This window comes from Rhea pennata, chromosome 1, assembly GCF_028389875.1.
Source record: "Rhea pennata isolate bPtePen1 chromosome 1, bPtePen1.pri, whole genome shotgun sequence".
Classification (NCBI taxonomy): Eukaryota; Metazoa; Chordata; class Aves; order Rheiformes; family Rheidae; genus Rhea; species Rhea pennata.
In genome coordinates, this window is record NC_084663.1 from 81149303 (window position 1) to 81161950 (window position 12648).

At 38.6% G+C, this 12648-nt stretch overlaps 1 protein-coding gene across 1 annotated transcript in view; it reads left to right on the forward strand.

Annotated features, from left to right (window-relative positions):
* Window positions 1–1987: 1987 nt before the first annotated feature.
* LOC134137700 (small ribosomal subunit protein mS35-like) overlaps window positions 1988–12648 on the forward strand; it is a 35405-nt gene continuing 24744 nt past the window's right edge. The window contains exons 1-5 of the mRNA XM_062570867.1: window positions 1988–2117; window positions 5585–5799; window positions 6179–6239; window positions 7135–7250; window positions 12309–12418. Of these exons, the coding sequence (XP_062426851.1) occupies window positions 5656–5799; window positions 6179–6239; window positions 7135–7250; window positions 12309–12418 (431 nt within the window). The 5' untranslated portion in view covers window positions 1988–2117; window positions 5585–5655. The remainder of the gene's footprint in view (window positions 2118–5584; window positions 5800–6178; window positions 6240–7134; window positions 7251–12308; window positions 12419–12648) is intronic.

Sequence of the window (12648 nt, forward strand, 5' to 3'; positions counted from 1 at the left end):
GCATCCAACATATACAAGTGATCTACAATGAAGTCATGAAACAGGAACTCCTAGCTAACACACAACACCAGCAGCTGGATCTTGCTCTGTTAATGGCACTATGTTTTCAACAACAGAAGATCCCTTCCAAGGTCACCCTAATGTAGAAAATAAATATGATACTATTCAGAGAGTTTCTAGTAAAAATAACTTAAATCTGTGAATATATAGCAGGACTTCAGAATGTTTGTGATAATGGTTAACATCCTAAGAGGTCAGTACAGCTGCCTAAATCATTGCTTAATATTTATGAAGTCCATTAAATATATTAAGCACTAATTATAAATCAAAGATTTTTCATACTTTAACATATGTATGGAGTTACATATTAACTCCATTCTTCATTTTCTCTTCATTATAAGATGACTAGCAAGGTTCCTGTCATGGACATACAAGTACAGCTGTGTGTGACGGTGTGTGTCTGAACCTTGACAATGAGACTTCATTGCGAGGTTAAAAGGTCTGATAAATATTCTGAACATGAAGATGCAATAACTACCTTTTTATTGCCAAAGCAGGTACTTTTTATGAGCTACATAATACATCTCAGCATGTTACATGCTATTCTACTATATGTTAGTAGAACAATTTCATATGGCAGTATAATTACCATGAGGAACATATGCTCTGTATCTCCAAAGGTGTATCTGGGCATTATAGAACTATTCATGTTCAAGACAGACTCAGCCTCTTAGGGTGCTCAGGCCCAATATCTCATTTAGATGCCTAGCATTCAGTGATCTTTGGAGAATGGAAACCTTACATTTTAGTGGCAAAATTATTTTCTTGAGATATTAAAGATTTATAGAATTCACTTAAATAATCTTGAGTTTATTCCAGTTACTGGACACTGTTTTCAAGATTTTGGACATATCTGATTTTGTCCTTGGTCTGAAGTCTAAGAAAAGCAGCACCATGTAGTCTAGATTTACAAACATGAGAGCATGATCATTTTGTTCCCATTTTGTATTTGGGCAGAGCAGAACTCATTCAAATTTGGTTGAAGAAGAAATTAAGTTCTGCACTGGGAAGCAGAGTGACACCTCAGGACTGAACGAACATTCAATGTTGCACCACCTTCACAGTCCCAAACAGTAAAAGTCCTGCATGTTATTTCCCAACTGTGCCACTGAGAAGAAACTTAACCTCTCTAACAGCAAATGACCGCGTGGTAATTCAGGCAGCTTTGATTTTGCTGGTAGCAGAAAGATTGCCCCCACAAGGAGCTAAAGCTGTTAGCTGCCCTCTTACATTTACAGGTTTAAACATAAGGCTGGTGCTAGGTACAGGTCATGACTTAGGCATTTTGTTCCAGATTGCTGACACCTGCTCTTTCATTTAATTCTGCCTTAACATAACTCCTCAGCTGCCTGAATTGTGTCATGCTTGCCTTGATTTGGCGTGTCACATCTTTTCTCTGGTAACCATCCCCTACTTTAGGGGTGCAGAGAAAATAAGGAGTAACAAATGGGTTTTGAGAAGTTGTACTTTCACTTGTGAGACCAATAAATTGAATTCAGGAGGACAGGAGCTGAAACTGCCTCCTCATCCCCAGCTACAGTCTCCAGACCTGCTCCTCGACCCGTATCCTTCATCTGTGGGATATAAAAAGGCAGATTCTGGCCAGCTAGGACTAGCCAGGATGCAGGGGCAAGGCGATTTCTAGGCATTATGTCAAATTCCTCTTCTTTGCCCTTTATTTTTTTCATCCCTCATTCGCGGAGAGGTGAGGAGGGGAGGGGAGGAATCACTTTGGGCGTTTTGCTCTGTCACGCGTTGTTTGGCCATTGCCCCTCCTGCCCGAGCGCCTCAGCCGCTACCGCCCCTTCTCCCACCCCTTCTGCCTGTGCGAGCAGGCAGAGCCTATGAGTCACCCTTTCCAACCGTCCTGGCCCACGCCGGCTTCCGTCCTGTCCGGGAGACTTTCTTCTGTGCGAGTAGTAAAGATGGCGGCCATCACGGGGCAGTTGCGGGCTGGTGTTGGTTACTGGGTCGTGCTGCGGTCGGGCTATTCTTCGGGGCTGCGGCCTATGCCTCCGTACCCTCAGTGCGCAGAAGGGAAGGCAAGCAGAGGGAAGGTGAGAGGGGCCCGGGCGGCTCTGAGGCGGTTTCGGAGGGAGGTTGCCCCCTCCTTGCCTCCGCAGCTGAGATGTGTGAGCGGTTGCCCTCTGCTCTTTCCACCTTCGGGCAGTTCTTAAAGAAAGATTGGGTTGGCAAGGGCTTGATGGAGAGCTTTTGTTATAAAACACACTCTGCTGTGTGGAATGCAGGTTTTGTCCGAGTAGATATAAGAAACAGCCTGAAGAAAGAAATTGGTGGTTCCTGGACTGATTATACAGGGTGGTTGTGCTTGTTACAGTGGACCTGCAGCACAGTGTCGGTTTTCAGGGCTTCCGGGTGAGATTTTTGTAGTTTGCTGAGGCATGGTATTTGTGTTATATGTTTGGCATCTGAGTCAGCGATGCGGCCTGTTCTGAGAGCCCAGATGAAAACTATGTTGGATGGGGTTGTATCAACATTTTTCTAAAGGCTAGGTAGGTTTTTATTTCTTGCAGATTCAGAAGTGGACCAGGTCACCGAAAGGACGTTTAAATAATGTCTGGTAGTGGGGCCCGTGGCACTGCAGGGTTAAAAGTTGACCTGATCTGAAATTTTAGAGTTTTTTAACAGAAACAACAAGATTGATGTGAATTAAAACAAGATTGATGTGAATCAAGTATGAATGGTTGAAAGCACTACAACAAATGGTAGGACAATTGATAAAGGAATGGTATGTATTTGCTGCTGCAGAGCCCCATATGTATGATTTAATTTTGATTAGTGCATAGTAAGAAGAGAAAGAACAGATTTGGAACCATAAAATACCTGCATTGGAAGAACAAAAGAACTGTGGAATTCAGGCGTTTTTTCCAAGAGTTATAAGGAGTAAGTTAATTAGGCAAACAAATTAATAAGGCAAAGCAGCTCCAAACAGCTACACTTCAAGGGTACAAAGGCATATTCAAAAACCAATTTTTGGTCATCAACCAAGGAGATTAGGGGTTAGCTTGACAGTTGTATCCTTTGTCTTCTGTGTCATGATGATTTCAGCCAAGCCACTTGGACATGTGTTTTGATGCTTCTTAGTATTTGGATGCAAGAGTAGATGAAGTTTTGCATAGAGATTCTGAGAGATAAAATCCTTCTCTATGAGATCTTGGGTTGAATTTTGTTACATTAATGTTCTGCAAAGTAGCTATTTGAATTCTGAGTAAAAACTTGCAAGATCGTTTATCCTCTCTGAGGAGAGCCTTGACTGTTGAGAAATTAAGATCAAGGTATGAGCCAAACCCAGTTCATATATCACTGCAGTGATTTAGAGGGGAGGCCCTTTAATAGGTTTGAGACTAGAAATCCAAAATAGTGAACTTCAGGCGTACTTCAGACCAATTCTTCTGCTTCTGGAATGGCTGATTTGAGCTACTCTTTGTTACCTGGATGCATGTGAATGCGTGTGAATAAATGCCAATCTGAGTGCACAAAAGCAGATTCTTACTGTAAATATTTCTTTTTCTTTTAGCTTCACCACGAAGAACAAGCAGGACATTCCAATTCATAAGATCAATAAGAAATGAAACTATTTACTGCTAATTCAGAGGTGTTTGAAAAGCTTTTCTGTGCTATACGTCTTATAATTTTGTTCAGGAACGTCTCCTACAACTGGTGAAACAATCCAGTGTGGCTAGATTCTAGAACTGGTACCTAAATTCTTTACTGCCTCAGCTGGCATGTAGCTGGGGCAGACACTGGAGGCCTGGGGCTGAGCTACAATGGAGCTGCTGGGGCATTGGGCAGGGATGCACACACACGTGCATGTGTGTGCAGGCCCCACATGGGGCTGGTCAGGGCCATTAGAGGTTGTGAAGTGCCCCCCCCACCCCAGGCCCTGAGAGGGCAAATGCCTTCAGGGCTGTGTGTGTGTGCACCAGCATGGTGTGCCCATGGGCCGTTGTCCCTTCAGGGGTGTCCTTAACCATTTTGGCCTGGAGCAGCCACCCCTGAGGAGAGTGTGCCTAGCCCCAGGCAGCTGCTGAGCTCTTCCTTAGCTCTGGTGGAGCAGGGCTGTCGTGGACTTCTCTGCAGGCCAGAAGTTTTGGCTCTCAGTGATAAAACCACTGTTGGCATAGAATGTCGCTCTCGCTCTCTCTCTGGCACTGTGTTTGTGTGTGTTTCCGAGGCATGTGGGAAGAGGCTGTGTGTGTTGTAGGGCTCCTGATGCCCAAGATCCTGGGCAGGTAGCCAAGAGTGGTGCTATTCAAGCAGTGCCAGGGTGCAGCTAATGGCCGTGCTTGCTGGGTAGCAGGCTGCAGGGAAGCCGAGTAGACACTGTAACTCAGTGAAGGGGGGGTGTTTTGGGGGAAGCAAGGTGCAGCATTGCTGGATCCTGTTGGCATTTCAGGGCCCAGCATGCCTTTTCCTGAGTGCCTGCCTTGCTTTGTCTTCTGGGAGGGAGCAGATGCAGGGAGGACTCTTAAGCTCAGGAGAGCTATGAGCCCAGATGCCTCACCTCTGTGCCACGTGTGCTCACCGTGGCCTAAAGGTTAGGAAAGGCCTATAGGCTAAGAAATTTGTGTTCTCATAAAGGCAAAAACATTAACAATTAGTTTGTATTGGGCCCAAATACTGCAGGCTTGAAAAGTAACTTAAAATTTTGCTTAAAAGGGGCAGAGACATTTTAGTGTTATTTGCAGTATGATTTTACAGGATTTGTAGTGGTTGCTTTCTGATATAATCAAAAGATATAAGTGAAATTGTTCTTATGCAGTAGAATTAAAACTGATTCCTGAGCATTTAATATTTGAGAATTTTGTTATTCTATGCATGCAAAATTTTAAAAAGAATATTTTACCATGTATTATGATTTTTAAAGGCAAATAGTAAAAGTGAACTAGTGTTCACTCCATTTTTGTTCATTTAACTACCAAGGACAAATTTACTGATACATGAAAGTAAGTCAGACTGCCTGTATCCCTTTGTGTTTAACACTTCTATGTTGTTTTTGTTGTTACTTTTCAAGAGCAACTGGCTTGATGGGAGCTTTGTTCAGTTATTGGAGGATATAAGCTATTACTGCAGTACAGTAGTGTATTGTTCCTGTACTGGACTTTCTATAACACATCATTTCAAGGTTACTATGAACTTATTCAGACTTTCAGAATTCCATAATTTCAAAAATCCTGTAGTTGTCTTCCACCCAGCACTTAACTGCAAGCTCAATTTCCAAAAGCACCTAAGTATAGGTTTGATTTCTGCCCCCTCCCCCCAAAGTGACTTAGGAGAACCCGAGAAGATGGCAGGGTCTTTATTCTAAGTAATTCAGTAATAAAATGCAAATGAGTATTGGGAAAGGAAAAGCCTGTTATCCAAGTCTTGAGAGGCTCTCTGTTAAGAATTCCTTTAAAGCCAAATGACAATTTTTGATGTAAAAATACTTCTTGAAATTTCTAACTACAGGAACTTATTTCTGAAATAACATATTACGTGTGTTGTTACTGCTTTGTCTCAGGGAACAGCATATCCCCCATCACATTTCCGTCATTTTCAATGTGTTAGCATGCATCTCCAAGAACTGAGAGAATGGCTGTTGATCAGGACTGGAGCAGTGTTTATCCAACAGCAGCTGCATTCAGACCTGCCTCTGTGCCTCCTCCAATTCGAATGGGTTACCCAGTGAAGAGAGGAGTACCTCTGCCAAAAGAAGGCAACTTAGAGCTTATAAAGGTAAGATACATTCCACTGGTGTTTGTCTTTAAAAGTTATTTTTCACTAAAACTGCATTGCTTTGATCAGAATGTTTTTTCCTAGATACTGTTTTCTATTAAATTATTTAATAAAGCTTCTGATGAATGTTAGTGTAAGTAGCATATATAAATGAACAATGTCTGGTGACTTAATTAGGTTTATCATGCTTATGATTTCTGTAATTAGGCTCGAGTCTTCTGCTATATCAGATTTGAGAGGAGAGTCATCTTCTACTAAACGTATTGTACTACCTTGATTTGAAAATATAATCAAATTTAGGTAATGTCTCTTTTTAATACTCTTATTTACAAGCAGATAAAATGCTGTTATTTTGGTAACTCGAACATATCTATTTCAGATTCCCAATTTTTTACGTCTTACTCCTCCTGCAATTAAGAAACATTGTGCAGCTTTTAAGGGTGAGGTTCTTTTGTTGTTTTAGAGAGTCTTTTGTAGTTTTGTTTTGCTTTTTTTCTTGTTTTAAAAACAAATTTTGTATTGTCTCAAAAGTCCAGGTGTAACTGTGCTATGATGCAGAAGGAGCAACAGTATCTAGCTCTAAAGCTGGTTTCTTTTCCAGCTTTGCCTAACAAGACAAAAGTATATATGCTTTCTCTTTGCTGTACTGAGGTACATAGATGATGGGAAGAGATGTATTTTGATGTTTTCAGAGTACTAGTGATATTCTAATTTTGCCTATTAGGCCCTGCTTATACAGGAAAATTCATAGTTTAGTGTCTTAAGGAATTTGAGTGATGGCTATGACTTGCTTTTCAGATTATAGTCTGGTTTCATCATAGATAATCAGTACCCTATCATTCTAGTACACATTTGGAAATATTGCTTTCCATAAAAGGAGCTTCAGGAACTTCATTTAACTCATGAAGTTAAATGAAAGCAATTACAAGTCCTGTGTCTGGGATGGGATAAGCCATGCATTAGACGGGCTTGAGGCCATGTGAGTAGAAAGAAGCTTTGCAGAATGGGCCGTGGGGGTCTTGGTGGGCATTTGAAAATTGAGCATGAGTCAGCAGCAATGAAGGCTAACTGCATACTGAGTTGTATTAACAAAAGTGTAGCCAGCAGTTTCAGGCAATTTCCCCCCTATTCACCACTTGTGAGACTGTATTTGGAGTACTGTGTCCAGTTTTGGGAAACCTAGTATAAAAAGACATTGTAGTGCTGGAGTGAGTCCAGTGGAGACCCCACCAATTATCTAAATGAGTAAAATTTGATAAAAAAAAATTACTTAAAAGCACATATAGGAATAAATTAGCAAAAACATATTACCTGGATTGTCTTTTTATTCTTCAGATTTCTTCACTGAATGGCCAGGTGCTTTGGACAGGGATGAGAAATGTGAGCTGCATTTTCCTAATGAAATTGAAACAGATGATTTTTCTGCAGGGACATCTATTCGTAATCCCAAGGTGAGAGTGGTGACTTTAAGAGTAAGTAGTATTTTTGTGGTTAAAACACACATTTGTTTTAAAACTCCAAATGCCTGTTTGGTCGATTTTTTTTTTTTTTTTTTGGGGGGGGGGGGGAGGGGGAACATTTGCAAGTATACTAGGTTTTAAGGAGTGTGGGAAATGGTTCACTGAATGCCAAAAAAAAAAAAAAAAAAACAGTAGGTTTCCTTGAATATGTAGCAGCATCTTAGAACTCACATTATAATGATATAAGTATTTATTTATAAATGAAGACCAAGCTCTGCTAGAAACAAAATAGCATATCTTCTGACAAATCAAATTTTCTGTAAAGCATACACAGGTGAAGCAGGCACAGTTTTAGGTTATCAGTTGCATTGCATGGGGACTGTGTACTTTTTTACTAGAAGTATCACTAATAGAGCTTAGTTTTCTTTCTTGTTTATAAATAGTATGTTTTCTTGTTCTAATGCATTTCTAACTTTCACATTTCTAGATGCAGGTGTATATTAACACATGATGTTATTTGTAAATTTTGATAAGGTATGGCTAAAAACATGGTAACAGTCTTCAAAGAAGAAAAACATTAAAAATCCAGGAAATAGTGTTAGGGAATTCTTAACTGTGTCTGTACATCATTGTTTACTTTTTTATTTTTTTATCATTTTTATTTATTTATTTTTTTAAGTTTTGCGGCTGATGAATAACCCTAAATATGTAGGTTTTAATATGGATGCTAAAAATAAATGTAGAGCTCAGTATGATAGGATATTTTCAGGACTTGCAAGGTGTATTTATTACTGAGGTTTTGAGGGCAATATATCAGGCCTTGAAATACAACACAGTATACTGATAGATCTGGCTTTATTAGAGTTTTGAGAGCTGGGTGCAGCTGTAAAATGCTAATAGGCGTAATGGGTCTTTTGCTTTGAAAACTGTTTTGTCTGTTACTCTGATAATTCTGTCTTCATCATCTTCTGACACTGTCAGCTCAAGTCAATTAAACTTTCTAGTATTTCCTTCAGTGTGAAAGTTAAATTTTTGCCAGGATGTTGTAGCTTTTTAATTTTAGTTTGCAGCTCAGTATATAATCCAGACTGCTGTTACGTGGTACCTAGGATAGTATGGTGAGATTCAGATGTAATATATGGAGTCATAAAGGTACAGGAAATCCCTTAGTGTGGTAACATCCAGAAGAAAAAAAAGGCTTGTATTTTGAAGTTTTTTTGACTAAAGGCAGAATTAAGGTTCGTCATTTTGATACTAGTGGTTTGGTCTGCAGCTTACTCTAAACAAAACAGTTTTCTAGAGGAGTTTTTGTTTAATGTTTTGAATAATTAAAACATTTTGGAATTGAAATCTTGTTTCTAGGTGACTTGGGCAAGGGACATCCAGATGCTACACATTGTATGACTCCTGGTAGATACTCTACAACATACCATGTGAAAACATTCAGAAACTTTGAAAGATGATTTAGAGAGTCTGGCTTTTAAAGAATATTCTCAATTTTTATGGAGTAGATCTGGTTCTTTGAGGGCATGCTGAATCTCTCAGTGTTTTTGATTGCTGGCTATAAGTGGCTTAGTATTTGATGTCTCACATCAATTCTCTGATTTCTGTTTTATATACCTGTATGTTTTATGTATGTTTCTATTTTATATGCATAAGTATTGAAAGGTAGGTCATACAAATATGGTGCTATTAACGATCATTGAGTTAGCAGTGCTCTGGGCATTCATGTGTGTGCAGTAGAAGCAGCCTCAGGTTAGAAAAGTTAGGACTGCACTGTAGCTTTTGAACTTGTCTTTTGGAATGAGATTTGAGCCTATCCTAACAGCATCAGCGGGTAAGGTCAGTTATAGTTTTGTTGTTACTCTGTGCGTAAGTTAAATACTGCATGATACCATCTACTCATAATGTCTATACACGCAGCATCTAGTCATGACAACTTCACACAGTAATTCATTTTTCTGTGGGAGTGCAACTTGCCCATTATATTGTAAAACTTTTTGGACTGAAATTCAATTTGTTCCGTCATTGACTTAACTGCATTTCACACAGCCCTTAGCAGTAAACTCCCTCCATATATTTTCATTGAATGCTAGAGTTTAACCTTTTATCTCTTAATCTCGATCTGTGGTTGAGAACAGATATGTACAAATTTCTATACATTAGAAATAAGAAAATGCAGTGTATCTGTTTGAGAATAGAAATCTCTGACTTTGTGCTGTTTTGTATCTATACAGGAGGAGGTACACATCTGATCCCTTTACTCCCGTATTTAATTGTCTATGGTAGAGTAATACTAACATAAGTAAGTCAGTGCTGGGCACTGCGTTACAGGTTGGGGGAGGAATTCAGCTGCTCAGAGAACCAGCCCTGAGTTAGTGTGTGTGAATATCTTGCTTTCTAAATCCTGTAAAATGTTATGAGATCTAAGTATCTTCTGTTAGATGTGGCTGTTGAGAACAAGGTGTTAGACTAGGGGTCATTTATACTGCAGCGGAGAAGATGATTCAAAATGATACATAAAGAAGCATATCTGTGTTATCATATCTAAATCTGTCCACTAATATTAACTGGCGTTGGTATTTGTAAGGCACTAAATAGATGTAGTTATGAATGTTTAAGAAAAAAAAGGGGAAGGGTTGGAGGGGGAGACAAAAACAGGACAGCCATCTGTACACTTGTTCATTTACAGCTGTTCTTATTCCGGACTTCACTAATAAATTCTTCCTTTGATGTACTCTGATTAATTCTCCAACAAGAAAATCTGTCTAGGGAGAAGACTGGGATTTAAAGATAAAAGCATATGACAGTGAGTCAGGCAGTGGTTGAGTTTGTATTTTTGAGTGTTTGAGCATTTACTATTTCTTCTGTTATAGAATATCATAACATTTCTACGTTTCTGGTGGCTCTTCATGTTAAGATTTCTTTTCTCTTTTGTCTCATACACATTTCTATTTTTTTCTAAAGTAATACAACTTCTGACTTTTTTTTTTTTTTTTTTTTTTTTTAATCCAGGCTCTGACTGGAGATGCTTCCCCCCCCCCCCCCCCGCCCTGTTTCTTATAGCTTATTACCAGTATTTTTTGTCATTATATTTATCCTGGTCTGTTCCCAAATGGAATTGTCCAGGTTGTGCTAGACAGCCTAGCAGTACAGGATTTAAAACAAAACTTTAAAACTACTGTTCTTTGTGGAAAGAAAGCTAGTGCTCCTTCTCACCATATTCCAGAGGTGCATAGTAAATGAACACGTCTTCCTTAACAAGGTGACATTTTTCACCTAATAAAGTGAGTACTGATTTTAGGACCTTTTTTTTCCCCCTCCCCCAAGGTTAGAATTTTCAGTATTGAAATAAAAGCAGGAGAAACTTCTGGGTTTGTTAGGTTTTATTTAACTATTTAGTTGTAGTTTCAAACTCAAAAAACCCCAGGATCAACCTATGATAAGGCTCAAAGTTACAATCTGCTATTTATAGTTTTAATGTAAATCTACTTATGATACATAGACCTCTCTGGCTAAGCAGCTTGGAAATAGTTTTCTGAGGTGCTAAACCAACTGTTGACAGTAGTAGCTACTTCTGCAGATGGAAGACAATGTTTTATTCATTGGTATTCAACTAACTTAGTCAAAACTGACAAATCAACTGTGGAAACTGAAAAAAATAGCAAAGTTAAATGTAGTCATAACTGGTAATAAGTTTAAGTAGGTGCTGGGGCTTTATGCTTAACAGTCCTAAGATACAGTAAACAAAGAATTTCTTTAGTGGAGAATTAAATGGGTATTTCCCTTTATTTACTTTAAAATAGCTATTAAACCTAGGTAAATGAAGTTTCTTTACATTTAGAGTAGCTTTGTGGAATAATCTTAATTTACTCTTCTGTGAACTGCAAAACATTCAGACCATGGAAGGCACCTTAATGCAAATAGTGTTAAAAATGTATATTAAATAACATATTTTAGTAGTTCTTAGTGCTCTACCATACCTAGCCAAATGTGTTCCCCTCTTTATTCTGGTTTCCCCCACCCCTCCCTTTGGGTTTCTGCCTGCCCTCCCCACCCTCCTCTTTCTGGCATCTGCTTCTCCTCTTTCTTCTGGTTTCCTTCTCCCCCTCCGCCTTCTTCTGGTTTCCTCCTCCTTCTTTTTCTGTTTTGCTCCTTCTCCCTTCCCCTCTTCTGGTGTCTTCCCTGCCTTGCACCCCCTCCCCTCTTTGGTTCTCCCCTTCTCTTTTTCATAGCCTGGAGTTACTTTTAAGTTACGTGCTTTATTATCCTGATTTTAATAGCAATTTCTTTTTCTCTTCAGCTAGTACTCTTTTCCTGATATTAGAGATTTGTATTTATTTTGTTTTTTAACTTCTTGTTAGTTTTTCTGATATCTTTAGCTAAAAGCAGGTTGCTTTACTTTTCATACTTGTTATACCTACAGAAACTAGCTTCAGACTATTTGCCATATGTCTTATGGTTGTGAGTTTCTTGGTATTGGAACGAAAGGGAACCATCAATATTCACAGTATTATGTGATCAATTGTGTGCAGTTAGACGGTTGTGGTCCCTTGTGTGCATATTTCTATTAAAAATATCCCAGTAATGATGTTGAGACACTTGAGTACCTTGATGTCTTTCCTGCTCTTTTAGGTGATTGTAGCAAATATCTTCAAAACTTCTTAATATCAACATTACCAATATGGATTTGAAAAAGTATTAGCTGAAAAAGCTTTGGTTCATTTTTCCACATGAAAATGCTAAATATAGTTACAAGCTAAACTGACGTGTCCCCCCCGAAAGAAGTTTGAGTAAAAATGTTCTCTTCAATCCCCTTTGGTATTTGGATGAAAAGAAATTTATTGTTTGAAGGCTCAGGGTATACCTGCCTTATGTTAAAAGACTTTTGACAAATGATGTCAAGAGGCAAGTTTACAACTGCATGCTTTGTAGCTATCCTTTTAATTCCTGGTAAAAGATGTTCCTAACCATATGTTAAAATATTTTTCAGAGTGCAGAGATTGTATTCTTCAAATGATTTAAGATGTTTTTCTCTTGTACTTGAAGGTTAAACTTTCTGACCTGAATTTAGATGACCATGCAAAGAAGCAGCTCATTAAACTTGTAGGAGAGCGATATGGCAAGAATATTGATATGCTCACAATTGCCATGGACAGGTATGGTTACAAGAAGAGAAAAAATGCCTGTAGCAATGGTCAAAGTAGATTTTTTTTCTCTCTCTGCTGATAAAAAAAAAAAAAAAAAGTTATTGTCTTATTAAAGTGTATCATTTTTCAGACTAAAATCTGAGTTAAGATAAATATATAGGTATTCCTGTTTAAGTGTTACTGTTTTATGGACAAATCACATAAACTTAAATATAATAATTGCTATATACTGCCAGATA